This window comes from Anastrepha ludens, chromosome 6, assembly GCF_028408465.1.
Source record: "Anastrepha ludens isolate Willacy chromosome 6, idAnaLude1.1, whole genome shotgun sequence".
In the NCBI taxonomy this organism is placed as follows: domain Eukaryota; kingdom Metazoa; phylum Arthropoda; class Insecta; order Diptera; family Tephritidae; genus Anastrepha; species Anastrepha ludens.
In genome coordinates, this window is record NC_071502.1 from 69,468,004 (window position 1) to 69,485,455 (window position 17,452).

A 17,452-nucleotide genomic window follows, 5' to 3' on the forward strand; every position below is an offset into this window, starting at 1 on the left:
GGGGCTTCGAAACACGTCTATGACATCGTGACAGGTGATGAATCATGGATTTACGCGTATGAGCCCGAAAGTAAACAGCAGTCGACTGTATGGGTGTTTCAAGATGAGCCAAATCCCACCAAAAGTTGTTCGCGCTCGAAGCACTTCCAAGCAAATGGTCGCCTGTTTTTTCGAAAAAACTGGATATGTCGCAACCGTACCACTAGAACAACGCAGAACAGTAAATTCTGAGTGGTACACAACCATTTGTTTGCCAGTTGTCTTCCAAGAAATTAGGAAAACCAATCGCCAAAGACGGATCACTCTTCACCAGGACAATGCGAGCTCTCACACATCGGCTCAAACAACTGCATTTTGAGCACCCAAAACATCGAATTAATGGGTTATCTGTCGTATAGTCCTGACTTGGCACCGAATGACTTCTTTTTATTCCCGTACGTAAAAAACAAACTGAGAAGTCAACATTTTTCGACACCTGAAGAAGCGGTTGCGGCATTCAGAATGCATGTTTTGGAGGTACCTCATTCAGAGTGGCAAAAGTGCTTCGACAATTGCCTCAAACGCATGCTAAAGTGTATAGATCTTCATGGAGAATATTTTGAAAATTAATAAAGTGATTTTCGATGATTAAAATTTGTTTTTGTTCTCTAATCCCGACATATAAAAGGCACCCCTCGTATTCTTTAAATATTCTCTCTAGTCCTTTAATGCAATGGCTAATATTGCCTGAGTGAAAACAAAAAATTGGAAAATTCTGGTCATCCGCAATTCCATTTTTTTGAATTTATTTGTTGAAAAAAAAAAAAATATAAATTTTTTTATATTTTCTAGGATGCTTAAAAATACATACATATTTAGTCAAATTTTAAATATGTATAATAATATTTATTAAATAAATAACTAGAAGTCCAGCTATTCCACCACACTGTGCTTGCTGCTTATGTATGCACTTTTTCGTGGCACCAAACACACTTTTCTCAGTTAAGTGCGAGATTAAAGTGCACGCAAGAGACACACTTTATGCAGAGCCTATGGATACAGACACACTTGAAGAGAAATGCTGCAGCTGCATAACATTAACGCTTGAGTAAATTTATAATAATATTAAATTAATTTTTTTACGCATTCACATTTTTTTTATTTGGATTTAATATACGTTGGCACATTTCAATTAAAAGCACACGCACATTTATTATTGTATTTTGTCATTTGTATGTTTGTTTGTGTACTATGAAGTGCGTGATAATAATACTCATACGCCTGGGCTAGCTGGGTACATTTGACACATAAAGAGTGACAGCCGTCGGTAGGGTGAATAAAGCCAGCGACAAATTTAAGTGCGTGCAAAATAACAAGTGCACAGACATATGAGTTGACATCTTCATCTACATAAACAATTTTTAAGTATTTTGTAATTGAATCCTTAACGCGCTGTTGAGCCGTTCATGTGTGAAGTGCTCTGCTCAACTGCAAGCATTAAGCTCACATACGAGTGCATAAGCGCGCAGAATGGCGCACTTGTGAAGCGAACGCACTTATTTAAAGTCAACAATTCTCATACACCGTACATATTTACATGCATGCACAGGAAAAGAGCTCAATGCTTTTTGCCAATTCCGCAAATGCACAACGAAGACAAAATTGTCATTTCGCTACCAATTTTCTCTTCTCTTGCTTCCACATATACACAAAGTTTGCTTTCATTAAACATTCGTTTGTATGCTTATCCTTTATTATTTTCTTCCCCTCACCCTTTTCGCGATTCGCTTATGATTATTAACTGGTTTCATTTTAATTAATGTTGCCTCACTGCTGCTTTACGCTGCTATAACTCGGCGTTTCGTAATATAAATTGCAAGTTGCCGTTTTTGGATAACTCATGCGCGAAAATTTTAAGGATGAGTTTTAAGAAAAACAATTTTTGATTTGGCAGTATAACAAATGTACACAAATGTATATTAGTTATTACTGTAATGCCAAATTCGTAAGCACGAAAAGGATAATATCTTATGCAATGGTGAATTCTCCTACAACTTGTGTTGTGCAGAATGATTTTTCCTAAATTTAAGGGGTTGCTTTGGCTTTTTTAAATGATCAAGTATGTATAGGTCGGGGCACATCAACTGTATGCACAATGTTTTCAACACTCTTAAGTCGCATGCTATTGATTAAAAATATCAAAACATTGTAAAACTTAATTCTGTGAAAAAAAATAAAAATTTTTGATTTAAAAAGTTAATTTGATTAAAAAAGGTTTCATTCTATTGTTTAAAAATATAAAAAATTAAACATTTTATTTTATGTAAAAAGTTTCGTGATATTATTGAAAATTATAAAAAAATTGTTGGTTATAAAAAAAAAAATTTTGGAGTTTAAACATTGAATTTAATGAAAAAATCTCATGTAATTGTTTAAAATTTTAAAATAGTTTAGAAAATGTTCGTAGTTTAAAAATTCAATTTTGTGACAAAATTCTGATGCTATTATTTAAAATTAGAAAAAAGTGTTGGAAACATAATAAGTCTCTTAATACGTGCAGAATTTGCATTACAATTCTAAAATTATATCAGGATATCATTAACAAATATTAATTTATGTCAAAACATACTCATGTAAATCTGCCTTGTCGTATACGTAACATCTCAGCAAGTTGCACTCTACCTCTGCGCAGTACTCATACGCACCGGCTTACCTCAATACCTTCGAATTATAATTATTAATTTTACCTGAACCTATTCACTAATGTATCTATCTTAATACATTGTGCAAACCATCTCGACATATGCTATCCATTGGTATATGTTTCAACTTTTTTCTCTGACTATAAATACTAAAAAAAGGTACGACAAAATGTTGCTCTCCGTATTAATATATAGATTAAAAGTGGTTTCATGGTATTGTTTCAAAAACAAAAATCTATAACAATTTTTTTAGTTTAGAAATTGAATTTTGTGAAAAAAAGAACTCTTCGTAAAAACACTACTACATCGCCGAAATTTGTGTATGTACAGCTGCGGAAAAATCAATACGTAAGAAAGTGCGTAACACTGTTAGCAAAAAAAAAATTGTCGAAACCAACGCGATTTTTTACCAACTTGAAACCTACACTTCACTATACTAAGATGGGCTATAGACTGCAGAACAAAATTTTGTGTAAGCATTCAGATAAAAATGTTTAAATTTGCAGAATTTATATAATTTCTGAGCAAAGTTTGAAATTAGAACTTACATGGTTTTTGTTAGATAATGAGCAACACTAACATGAAACATACAGAAGAAATATAATCAAAACTTTTTAAAATTTCGTGACCCTCTTCATTTTTTCCGACACTAATTATATATTAAGTAAATGCCTTAATGAACTATCGAACTGTGAATATTGATATGAAACCAATGCGGCTACTATTTTTATTCAGACAAACAAAAACACAGAAAAAATCGCTTCATAAGTAATAATACTTCGATCAATTCGTCATAAGTCTGCTGGTATTTCTCCACTTCTTTCGAACTATTGCCACAATAGCCAGTATATTTATTGTTTAAAACTAAAAAAAAATTATAGTTTTAATTTTAAAATGGACTAAAAATTATTAAACTCTTACCTGTTTAAGCCGGATGGCTCTGTAATCTCTTTAATTTTGAGCATTGTTTGTAAAGCTAGAATTCCGAAAACCATGATACCAACGCTTTATTTTCTAAAAATAAGCTAATATTTATTTTCACCAATTTGAATACGTACATATATCGATAATACTAACAGCCAATTGAAAAATGATGAACAATGATGTCAACTTTACTACCGTTTTTGAAAAAAATTTCTAGGCACGCAATGCCCTTCTCAGTTTACACCTTCAAATTTATTTCTTTACCTTCTTGCCCAGACTTTCCTTACGATATAAATATTAACAATTTGTGAGCCAGCAACTAAATACATTCATATAATCTTATCGATATATATACCATATGTATATACAATTGGCCCGTACACCCTTTTGGGTGTTTGGCCGAGTTCCTCCTCCTAATTGTGGCGTGCGTCTTGATGTTGCTCTATAAATGGAGGGACCTACAGTTTCAAGTCGACTCCTCGATATTTTTTATGAGGAGATTTTTCATGGCAGAAAGACACTCGTAGGTTTGCCATTACACCGTTCAAAAATATAATAGAAACAGTGCACTTAAGTTTTTCGAATGGACTTTATCACTTATATGCAAATTGTTTCTGTTAGTGATTATTGGTTAACGGTTTTTATTCTGTATAAAACTTTATTTCTATTTTGAGAGATTTATTAAGAGATAACAAAAAACTCATACGTTATATAAAAATTAAACCCTTCTTGTCATTTGCAGGCTACAGTCGGACATTTTGATATAGGTTGGAGGAAGGCAGATTAGTAGCAAGAACATCCAGAAGAGTACCGCTGTTGAGTTGACAGAACAAAAAGGTTTAAATTTGCAAGAAAACATATCTTCCGTCGAAAAGGGAAAAACGTGCTTGGGACGGATTAAACATTTATTTTTGTTTGTTGTACGTTTGGATCCGACGGTAAACAATATGTTCGACGGCCCACAAGTACAGTGGCAAATCAATAACAGTGTGCTGATGCTCTTCGGAGGAAGGAGGGGTTGAATATTTTGGATACAAGAGAAAATGTGTGCGATGGATTATGTGAGAATATTAGATTATTGGATACGCTTATGCTTCCTCATACAAAAGCAGAAGATGAGGTGGGAGTTTATGCACGATAATGATTCCAAGCATTCCAAGCAAATTTAGCAAAGTGTCCTGACTTAAACCCAATTGAGCATCTTGGGGCAGAGCTGAAAAAGATAGATCGAGTCTTCCAAAGTCACAAATAGAGAGTAAATGTGGAACCAAAATCCTTGGTGACCTATTTCTCCGCATAACTGTGCGAATTTAGTAAATTCTATGCATTGAAGCTGTTCAAAAGTTATAAAACAAACTGGAGGGGCTACGACATACTGAATCAATTCTCCATATGTACCCATGTTTTTTGAAAACAGTAATTTTTTGTGACAAAAATTTTGTTTCTATTGTTTTTTCCAGGGAACATTCCTTCAATTCGATTTTTTTTTCGTTATAGAATGTTTGAAGGCTTTTAATTTTCTTAATTTGCATTAATTGTTTGAGCTTTTAAGGCACAACATATCCCGAATTAAAAAAAAAAACAATTACATGACCAAATTTGTTTCTATTATATTTTCCAACAGTTTATGTATGTAAGCAGCCGTGGCCGAATGGGTTGGTGCGTGACTACCATTGGTAATAACTGGTAAGGTGAATTTATTTGTCAAACTTCGCGGGATTAAAATTTCGCTCTAGTTATTTTTTTCACGAGTTGGCAGCACTGTTAATAACATCTGGGCCAACTTTCATGTGAATGTCATTATCAGTAATATATTTACTCTTGTGTTTACCAAACGACCAAGAGTGCATTTTTCGATTTTTACAATGTCTGATTTGATTGAGCAGAGAAGTGCCATCAAATTTTGTTTGCGGAATGAAATTTCAGCTGCGGAAACGTTTAGCATGTTGCAGAAGGCATTTGGTGATTCGACTATGTCACAGTAAAATGTTTATAAGTGGTACAAAGACTTCAAAGAGGGTCGAGGGTCTTGGAGCGCTCCGGACGACCATCGACGTCAACAGATGACCAACACGTCGATAAAGTGAAGGAGTTAGTGCTCAAAAATCTTCGGTTGACTGTTAAAGACCTTACTGATATGATCGGAATATCAGAAGGATCTGTGAAAACCATTTTGAAAGACCATTTGGGCCTACGAAAAGTCAAATCTCGTTTGGTGCCGAAAACTCTCAATTTCTTGGAAAAAAGTCGTCGCGTTGATGTGTGTGAAACAATGCTTTCAGACTATCAAGACAAGCTCAAATGCATCATTACGGGAGATGAGACTTGGATTTATGCTTACGACCCTGAAACAACCGACCAATCAAGCGAATATCGTGCTAAAGGCGAGGCCAGACCAGACCGAAAAGAGCACGTCAAAGTCGTTCAAAAATAAAGTTCATGATGACAGTTTTTTTCGATTTTCGTGGTGTGGTGCTCTATGAATTCTTTCCACCTGGCCAAACTGTTAATAAGGAATATTATTTAAGCGTTATGAGTCGTTTACGTGAAGCAATTCGTCTAAGAAGACTAGAATTATGGGCCAACAACTCCTGGTTTTTGCATCACGATAATGCACCGCCTCACACTGCACTCGTTCTTCGTGACCATTTTGCCAAAAATTCCACGCATATCGTTCCGCAACCACCGTATTGACTTCTGGCTATTCCCAAAACTCAAGAGACCACTCCGGGGAAGGCGTTTCGAGTCGATTGAGGAGATAAAAGCTGAATCGAAGAAGGAAAAATCGTTGGCATAAGTGTATTTCATCGAGAGGGGATTATTTTGAAGGGGATGAAATTGATTTACAAGAATAAATAAAGATTTTTCATTTTACAACCAAATGCACCTTACTTTTTGGTCACAGAGTATATGCTTTCCCTGCCATAGATTTTACTTTTATTAATAATTAACTTAAATTATGAGCTTCGTGAAATGTATGTCTATTTCTGGATATTTGTAAAACATTTATCATTAAAAGTTTAAATATTAAGAACAAAAATTGACAATAAAAATATAAAAAATTTAATTGGTCTTATAATTTTGTTGTGTGGTGCATGTGACTCAACTTGTTAAAAATTCGTGTTCGACCCCTAGCACAGATTTTTCTACTTATCCACAGTTTGATGCATGTCTCAAAGAAGGAATATTTTCACTCTCACACAGTGCTAATGTTTTTGCTAATATATTTTTTTAATTTATTGGATTTTTTCTACTTATGAATACTCAAGTGGGTATATTGATGAATTCTCATTTTCATATTTTGGCCGTTAAAACAAACAAACAAAGTCATGTGTTTATTTTCAATAGATTGCAACTAAAAAGGTAAGCTTTATTTTCATGCCTTTGGGAGAATTTTCTGATTTGTATTTTGTGTTTTTTTAGTGTAGAACTATATGTGTACATATATATATTTTTTAATATTTCATCAACATTTGCTGGTAATAATAAATAATGGCAATAGACGTGAGTGCATTTGTTTTTATATATGTACATAATCAGCTGTGTATGTATGTATTTAATCGTTATTGTGTGCTTTATGAAGCACATGAGCTTAAAATTATTTCATAACTACGTTTATATGTATGTACATACAGCTATAGCTAGGTCCGTTCTCCATACAAGCACGCACTCGCATACTATGCGCCTTGTCGTCGAGGTAATAAATTTTACGATCAATTAGCGAACAGCATTTAATGGCATTGTCAATTGTCCGTAATAGAGCTGAGTTGAACTGCGTAGAAGTGAGTAGAATTGCAAGCAGCCATACACAAACGTCCTCCACCTCTACTATACCTTTATATACATACTTTCTCTGCAGCTCATATCTACATATACATCTTTGAATCTGTCTATGCACTCCGCACTTGGTAACATTACATTTCACACTTTAGTCATCACATTTATTGGCTTGGCAAGTCATCCAATGACCGTACGTACGGTCGTTGGTTCAGTCTTTGACGGCAAAATCATAAACTTAATGATTTTATTAAAAGTTTTAATTTCATTTGCTAGAATGATTCACACAAACATACACACGAACATACATACATAGTGTGTTTGTATTAATTAGTGCATAAAATGTATCTTATGAAGTCAAACGTTCAATTTGTACGGTGCAATGTTGGATGTTGTATTTGGGGCCACAGGCTACTTGTGTGACTCGTTTCAATATAGTATTGCTGTCCGATAGAAAATCTGTGAATATACAAAATAATAATTTAATAATGAATAATCAAATAATCAAAATGGCAAATATGTTTGTTGAAATCGATTTCAAATGATTATAAAAAATTAATGCGTGTAGCAACTACAAATGAGTTCCTAATGGTTATGCGAAAGTGAAGAAAGAGAGCATATAATGACATTCGGTTGCTATTTAGGCTTTTAAGCTACTTGCAAAAAGATATTTAGAGGATAGGTTATTTGAGGAATGCGTACACTCAGATCAAGCGGCTCTAAGGTATTGTGGCTGGTGCAGCCAAGTCTGCCATTCGCTTGGATTTGGGATTTGAATCTCTCTGTGAACATGAAAGATCGAGTGAGAACCTTTTCTTATAGTCTCGATAGGAAAAGGTAATGTTCGGACTCCATTATGCAGCATAAAACTATATGATGTTATTGTAGCAGCTTACTAAATCCTGCAATGTATATTAGTTACCGGTCGTCTTCGTCTATCTCATCTAACGGTACACCCAGGAAACCTGCTATTTCGACAGGTTGGGTTCAGAGGAAGAGGGCCGCCCTTCCCATGGCAGGCATTTCTACGTTACCAGAATGGCTCGGGTTTTTCCCGACCAAGGACTGCCGCCCCAGTAAGCTAGCCCTGTCTAGTGCGCCGTACCTTAAAACTATATGATCTTCGGTTTTGATGAAAAATACCTTAAGACGTACATCATGAATTGAAGGAGAAGTTGAGTTAAACATCTAGTAGGATTATTATGGGGAAAGGAGATATCTAACGTTTAAAACTTGAACGATTGATTGTTTTTAACTACAACTAAATCGCTAATTAAACTATACGACAAAATCACACTTTATCAAAAATGACAGTAGATTCTGATAGAGGGGTATGTATCATTAACGTAATGTATCGCGGATAGTCAGGCTGATATAAAGGCGGTAAGTGCAATCAACATTAATTCCAAACTTGTAATGCGGCACATGGAGGGTCTCAACTCACTCATTCGATGGCTCGATATCACTCACAAGCACAGTGTCCAGTCTGCAGTAACATTGAAGGTAACGGTAAGTTCGATTGGATAACCAGTAGATGTTCCCTTCAGCCGGTAAAAGGGATACTAGAGTTTTATTAAAACAGCGTTACAAATAGATGATAGACGAAACTGCCAGCGAGTGCAATGTCCAGGAAAGCATGGCCTGATTATATTGTATTAAAGGCCAAACAGCTGCTCTGGTGCGGTCGATTCAATATCTCAAGACAAACCACGATTCTCAAAGGGCATTGGAAGGTAGGCGAGCACGCGGTCTAGTTAAACATATCACACAATAATATAAGTCGCAGTTATAGGGAAGTGGGGGAGAAGGAAAATAATGTTCATTTTCCTTGGAATTGTCCGGATTTATGGAGAATTCCGGTCTCTTATTTACTTTCTAAACCCAACAAAGTGGCTATAGGGAATAGCACTCTTGGAAACCCAACCACCAAAACAATATAGGATTCAACAACAGCAGCTTAGGCTATTTTAAAATTTACTTCTGATTTCATTTTATGGGGGCAGGCCCCATTTTTCCATCTTTTTACACGTTTTTGGGAAAAATCGGTCTATTATAGCTCAATAAATTAATCTGATAATAATCTGATTGCCGTCAATTCTTAATACATACCAATAACCAGGTGCACCATCATGACGTAGTGATTGTTCGTGTGACTCCACACGTTTAAGTGATGTACATTTCTGAATGAGTAGGGAGAACAAAAAGAAGAAGAAGGAGTATAAATACTAATTCATGTGTGTGTACTCTTATGTTCGCAACTAATTAATGCTATGAATCCACTCACTTTACACCATCAATGTTGATTAAATCCATCTCCAACTTGTCCAATGATATTGACGGTGGCACGGCATTCAATAGAATTCCCATTGATTCGCGGAATAAACGTACAGTGGTCATGAATACGATAAAAGAGAACAAAACCGTACAAAGAGGATCTGCGAATTTCGCATTGGGCTGTGGGTAGAAGGAAGATTGAGAGAATATTGGGAAAAGTTGAAAGTACGAGTATTAAAAAACATTTATTCGGCTAAGACTGATTAATTATTAGGCAGCATTTACTCACATAAAATTGTATTAATATTGATGCGAGAAAAACGCCAATACTCTGTATCAGATCTCCAATGACGTGTATCATAGCAGCGCGTAAATTTAAGTTTTCCGCTGTATCACTGTGGGTGGGAAAATGAGAGAATATAAAATAATTAAAAAAACTGTTAAAAAAGATAAAAAATTATGAAAAGATGAAATGGAAGTAGCCGTACATAAATGAACTGAAAATTGAAAAACTATGAAACCCATGTACAGAATAATTGAAACTATAATTAAAATCCGAAAAAATCCGCTGGAGCAAATAAAAAAAATCAACCCATTCGTATTAAGTTGGTAAATCGCTGGAGGCAAATTGAAATATGTTGCTTATTGACATAACCGTAGCGCGCCAATATGTCAAATGAAAAAAATGAGTTGCCAGAAAAAATTAAAAATAAAATTTTTCATTTATGAATGCGCGAAAAAATTGTTCACCATTGCAGCAGCGTGGAAAAAGGACAGAGAAGTGAAATGCATTGCCTTAAATGCATAAAAAATGATGACGAAATCAATTTTAAGCACTTTTGCAAACGAAAATATGCACAAGTCAATATGAATTATACACGCGAATCCGCATGAATTAACTTCATTTACATGAACGCGCACGCACACAAATGCGTGATAAGTATTCATGTGAATTCATCAAAAAAGTAATGTGTAAATAAAAAAATATTAATACGAAAATCTGCGCTTTACAAAAATTTAAAATTCTGATGAGCTTGCAAGAGGGAAGAATGTGAAAAAACTACTTAGGGAACTTCAAACGATATCTGGTATTATTCTCTTATATATTTAAAATATTTTAGACATAAGTAAAGTTCCTTCAATATTTCAGAAATTTAATATTCTCAAGTAGGTACCTAATATTATTCTCGTATTGATTTGGAGTTTTTTTAAATATTATATTTCCAAGTTGAACATCAATCCTTCAATTGATCTTAAGATTTTGAAAAAAGTGTACGTACTTCAAACCCTTGAGAAATTTATAATTATAAAGTTAACAGGGGATGCTACTGTGAAGCTTATGCAGCTCATTGTTGTTTCATTGGCAGTTTTCGGCGTCGTCAATACCCGGAACTCGGCAAAGTACGGTTTTATTTGTTATTTAAGTTGGTATAGGTTGTTAAGGTAGTTAAGTCTAGTTTCGTTTTCACGAAATGTGAAGCAAGTGCTTCTAATGCGGCTTCACTGCCCGAGTATATAGCTATGTGGGCACCCTTGTTACCCCTCATTTGATTTTATCCTCTATCGACAGGCCCTGAAAACATGCTATTTCGACGAGGGCATGTGAAAATAGGTGATTAGTATTGTGCGGGGTACCTTTACGTGCCGGCTTTAATTTGAGTACATATGTCAGGGTTGATTCTGAAGCGTTTACCTGCTACAATATCCAGAGCGTAAGTAAGCCAAAGTTACGCGGGTCTTACGAAGCAGCTGTGACAGTTCGTCTATATGACAATAAGTAATTTGTTTTACAGATATTTGGAAAGTTAAGTGATCCTGAAGAGCAAGGATGATTTAGGAATATGCACATAATTCATTTTTGAAATATTTCTTCTTCTTCTTCTTAATTGGCGCGATAACCGCTTACGCGATTTTGGCCGAGTTTAACAAAGCGCGCCAGTCGTTCCTTTCTCGTGCTAACGGGCGCCAATTGGACACACCAAGTGAAGCCAAGTCCTTCTCCACCTGATCTTTCCAACGCAGAGGAGGCCTTCCTCTTCCTCTACTACCACCAGCTGGTACCGCATCGAATATTTTCAGAGCCGGAGCGTTTGTATGAATTCCGACGACATGACCCAGCCAAGGTAGCCGCTGGATCTTTATTCGCTGCGCTATGTCTATGTCGTCGTAAAGCTCATACAGCTCATCGTTCCATCGTCTGCGATATTCCCCGTTGCCAACGTGCAAAGGTCCAAAAATCTTCCGCAGAATCTTTCTCTCAAACACTCCAAGCGTCACTTCATCGGATGCTGTCATCATCCAAGCTTCAGCGCCATACGTTAGGACGGGCATGATGAGAGTCTTGTAAAGTGTTAGTTTTGTTCGTCGAGAGAGGACTTTACTGCTCAGTTGCCTACTTAGTCCAAAGTAGCACTTCTTGGCAACAGAGATTCTACGTTGGATTTCAAGGCTGACATTGTTATCGATGTTAATGCTGGTTCCTAAATAAACGAAGTCTTTTACAACCTCAAAATTATAACTGTCAACAGTGACGTGAGTGCCGATACGCGAGTGCGCCGACTGTTTGTTTGAAGACAGGAGGTACTTCGTTTTGTCCTCGTTCACCACCAAACCCATTCGCTTTGCCTCTTTATCCAGTTTGGAGAAGGCAGAACTCACAGCGCGGTTGTTAAGGCCGATGATGTCAATATCATCGGCATACGCCAACAATTGTACGCTCTTATAAAATATTGTGCCTGAGCGATTAAGTTCTGCGGCTCGTACGATGCTCTCCAACATCAGGTTAAAGAAGTCACACGACAGCGAGTCACCCTGTCTGAAACCTCGTTTGGTATCAAACGGCTCGGAGAGGTCCTTCCCAATTCTGACGGTGCTGCTGGTATTGAGCAACGTCATCTTACACAGCCGTATTAGTTTTGCAGGGATACCAAATTCAGACATAGCGGCATACAGGTAACTCCTTTCCGTACTGTCGAATGCAGCTTTGAAGTCGACGAAAATATTTACTATGTTAATTTAGACAAGTACATAAATCTATTTCTTATTCTTACATTACAAAAGCTCAGTTGGTGTTTTTCGTTTAAGTCTCTTTTTATTGAATTTTTCTTCAGCAGGAAGTTCCCTCATCGTCGGATTTGTGTACGTCACAGTTGTGCTTATGTACCTTCTGCTCGCAGTTTGTATTGCTTTGTCAACTGTGACGATAATTAAGTCGCGTGTCCAGTCGAAGATACTTGGGACAATGACAAATGCACAATGGCATATACCAAACGCTGACACTCACCGCGATTTAAAATCACCTATTGTGCGCTATAATGTTAATGAATAAATCATCAATTTGGGCAAAAGAATCTTAAATTGTTTTGAGAGAAAAGTTCACTTAGAAGCATGACGTCAGTAGTCGAAACGAAACTGTTTGTAGATTAAAGTGGAGAGATAGTATATAGACATTTTTTTTCTATACATTTTTTAAAGACATCTTAATGAAATGCTGTCTCTATAAGAGTTATTAAAAATCACACAATATTACATACTTAGAGTAATTCTCGCCGGTGCCCGTAGTCTAATAAATTTTTTATCAAAATAAACGAAATTCTAAGCAGCTGTTAATACACTTTATTTGTGTATACAATAAAAGTTTTAAGTTTAACAGCAGTACTTAAGAAAAAAATTAATAATAATAATTTAAATAACAAATAATAAAAACCGAAACATTTTACTACCCGCAATGCAAGATCGTCAGTGAGAGCCTTCTGACGTCACCAAATACACTATATACAATATAAACACTAAATATTATAGTTTCCATAAAAGACCACGAAAACGATTTGAAATCACTTTAAACACTACAAACATCCAGAAGTGTTCACGCATTTACGTACATAATTTTTGGCATTTGGCAATTTGAGGCAACTTTCTAGAGGCATGTAAAAATATAACAAAAAATCGATTTAAAAATCGCGCATTGCTCTGTGAAAATCGTATTCTAGGGATCAAAATAAGAAACTTTGCCGAAGGAACCATAGCTCTAAAACGAATTATGATGCCCCCCAATTTGGGTCGAACGAAAAATCCCACTTTGATCCATTTAGAGTCCTCCAATCGAGTCGAAATGTATGACCGACCCCCACTAACTTTGGACGGCCGATCCACCCATGCCAGTGGCACACCCCCTGGAACTCCCCTGGGGGGTTCCCCATACAATCATTTCAAAATATCACCATTTTTGGCCTTTACATGAGAAAAGAAACTAAAAAGTTCGACCCAAATTGGGGAACATCAGAATTCGTTTTAGAGATATGGTTCCTTCGGCAAAGTTTCTTATTTTGATCCCTAGAATATGATTTTCACAGAGCAATGGACGATTTTTTTGCCTCCCCACAAAATACACTAAAAGTTCGACCTAAATTGGGGGACATCAGAATTCGTTTTAGAGGTATGGTTCTTTCGGCAAAGTTTCTTATTTTGATCCCTAGAATATGATTTTCACAGAGAAATGGGCGATTTTTTTGCCTCCCCACAAATCGACCCGGCCTAATGTATATATAATATAATATACATATGTGCCCATAATTATGAAAGTGTCTAAGTCATAAATTTCTTGTTCCAAGATATTAAAGGAATTGCGTTTGAACGAGTTAAAAAAATTTTTATATTACGCGACATTTTAATTTACTATAATTTTTTAGTCTTGATTAATGGACTATGAAATTTTGTATGAATTTCTTACAAAAATGTTATTTTTAAAGCTCTAATTGGCTTAGACTATTTTCAAAATTAATTGAATGCCCTATTAATGACTTAGTGCAATAAATAACTATGAGTTTTATTTGAAACAATAACTTTAACGAAATAATTTATAAACATTTATTGATTATTTTTGAAAAGTTATCCATTTCTTCCCTTTTTTCTAGTTTTTAAGATTCTTAAAATGTTCAAGGATGTATGGAATAAACACATAATACCTTTATGATTTTCTTTCGTTACTGGTTTAGGGGTGGTGTACCTATAATGGAAGTAATTTAATATTTTCGTATATTTTTGGTATTCCTGTTTTAGGTGAAAGATCCAAAACGTGGAATTTAGAATCATCTAAAGAAGTTTTGTAAAACATTTTATAAGGCTCATTTTGTAAGAAACGCAACCATTGAACTTTCAGCCAACAGAGAGATTCGCCCGCAGTATCTTTTACTGTTTTTGTTATTGATTCTTCTAGTCACTTCGTCGAAATTCGTTTTACCGAAAAAGGCTTTTTCCTTCTACACTTTTCTATCAATTCATAATAATGCCCAGGGTTATACGAGTATAAGTAAGTTTCTTTTTTTATTTTCACTTCTATGAAACCGAAATCACGGTCATTTGGTAGAAAGGAATGACACGATACCAAAAATTTGTGGTCTTCCATTTCAATATTATTATTATTTGACTGAGTAATTTTCATACATGTCAATGCTACTTTAATGTTACGATTTTGGCCTGAACACGCATGACTGTAAGCTATTACTTGTTTTTGAGTAGTTATAATACCCTCCATATGCCCTAAAATGTATGATGCTGCTTCCCGTGTACGTCTCGTTGCTGTAGTTTCATCCCATACATACATCTTGACATTGTCATTATGGAAATTATGAAACGAATCAGAAAGATAGGGTACAGAAGTGCTTTTTGTAAATCAAACGAGGATCCATAGTATTCTCTGGACTTTTCTTTGGGATTTTTGTGGTCCTCTGCAAAACAGTTCCTAGCTCTTTCCGCATTTTGTAAATGCACATCATGACTTTCTCTGAGGTGTAATTTCTCTTCCTCGTTATTCCATGCTTGAATTTTTCCATTCCGTAAATACAAATTATATGTAGTTTCTTCAAATTTTTGACTTAGACCACTTTCATAATTATCACTAAATGAATTCCGTATAATGTTTAAATTATGTCCACTAACTATAGGTTCATTTGTAAAGATATAGTGAAAATGGCTATTAGAAACAACGTTTTTTATCAGGGCACCTCCGAACGGTAGTTACGCACCAACCCATTCTGCTTCGGCGGCCGCTATCATATCGAGGTTACCCAAATTTTACAGGAGACCGTAAAAACTGTGTTATTTCAAATTAGTTCTTTCTCTTATAAAGCAAACCCATTTCATGTGAGTTTTATTAAATTAGCTAGCGTTAAGTAAACCTCGTTTATTTAACAAATGTCAATCACGATACGCGGTTTTGGACTTTAAACGACGATATTGTTTACAATTAGGTGAACACTTTTTCTTATCAGTGAAATCAGCTTTAAAAGTATTTGATACAAATTCCAAAAAAGTGAAACAATTTTCTTAAATTCTTATCTACAAACAAATATATGTGCGTATTTAATTTAATGGTTAATTTATGGATTACTCACCATTTTTTTGCGTGCTTCATTTCATTGCCGCCAGTATTGGAACCATTCAATTGCAACAAATCGTTGTGGGTCGCCGATGCATGGCTATGTGAGTGGGCATGTGCATGTGCATGACTATGACCATGAGTAGCGCCATGTGCCAGCGTGGAGCCGTGGAGAACAAAAACCATGCTAAAATATACGTACAAAGAAATTTCAATAAAAAGTGTGTAGCCGACAATAAGAATTTGCTTGAAAAATAGTGGGGCCATAAGTTAAAAGTTCGAGAATTAAATAAACAAACTGTAGCTGAGCTGGTAATAAAAATTTAATAAAATGCACGCATATATACAGACGAATAAATATATATGTACTTGGGTGATGTTGTTTTTGTGGGCTCTTTTCTCTAGGAGGCTAGCCAATGCTTGATCGTTGTTTTGTTATTCAATATTTTATTTTATTTTAGTTTTCAATTCATTTATTGCTTTGTAGCATACACCTTGCTGCAAAATGATGAGGCCAGTCACCAGCTATTACCAGCCTGTGGGCATTTCGATGAAACTTTCTTAAGGAAATTTATGTATGGAAAACAAGCAGCATCTGCTTGGAGATGTAGGTAGTTTGTTTAACTATCACCAAGCTAGGATAGGCGGGCTAGCAACCTACTGATTCGAATCGAAGTGCTAACAAATTGTCAAATTCACAGCCTCGGATAAATAATGGGAAGCCCTCGTTGACAATTTTTGGCTATCGAATAAGAACTAAGATTGGAAAACTCTGGTACTGTTCAAATAATTTTAATGAGATAACAGCGAAAGTTTTGAAAAGCGGAAGAGAAAGTGAGTTAAGCTCGCCATACAAAATTTTAATACAGTTAGACTTTTTACTCGTTAAGCGACATTTGTTATTTTTGGTTTTATAATTTATTTACCTTCCTTTGCCTTTGATTAATTCAGAAATCCACTTTGCATACTTAAGACTAAGTATAATTACAAATTTAGGTTTCAAATTGACAAATTTCTCGGCCAGAGAAGAAATTAGATTGTCTTGGGGATGCATATTATGAAACGCTCTTCATACCAAGAGACTCCCGCCTAAATTTCATTTTCAGTAACTGACTGTGCCATACGCATTTTTTTCTGGTCCAAAAAAAATATTTCAGACCCATTTTTTATCTAGCATTTGTTTTCTTTTGATGATTTATGGGCTACCGAGGCGGAATTAGCGAGGCATTGGTGACGTAGCAGGTGTGACTCTGGACATATTTTGGCATAACCCATATTTGTTTCATACTTTAAGATCCCCCATATAAAGGGTGGTTAAGTTTCAAGGGCCGGTGTTGATTTTGAATAAAACACAATTTTTTTAGAAAATTATTGTCATGTTATTATGATAATATTGGTATGATTCAATTACACATGGAAC

The 17,452-nt window shown here is 35.3% G+C and overlaps 1 protein-coding gene across 9 annotated transcripts in view; it reads right to left on the bottom strand.

Annotated features, from left to right (window-relative positions):
* Positions 1-6,858: 6,858 nt before the first annotated feature.
* The window catches only part of LOC128867382 (proton-coupled zinc antiporter SLC30A2), a 40,108-nt gene continuing 29,514 nt past the window's right edge, over positions 6,859-17,452 (bottom strand). For all 9 annotated transcript variants that reach the window (XM_054108546.1, XM_054108545.1, XM_054108544.1 and 6 more), the window contains exons 6-10: positions 16,049-16,219; positions 9,946-10,051; positions 9,667-9,836; positions 9,492-9,562; positions 6,859-7,841 (exon numbers count right to left, since the gene is read on the bottom strand). In XM_054108546.1, the coding sequence (XP_053964521.1) occupies positions 7,732-7,841; positions 9,492-9,562; positions 9,667-9,836; positions 9,946-10,051; positions 16,049-16,219 (628 nt within the window). In that variant the 3' untranslated portion in view covers positions 6,859-7,731. The remainder of the gene's footprint in view (positions 7,842-9,491; positions 9,563-9,666; positions 9,837-9,945; positions 10,052-16,048; positions 16,220-17,452) is intronic.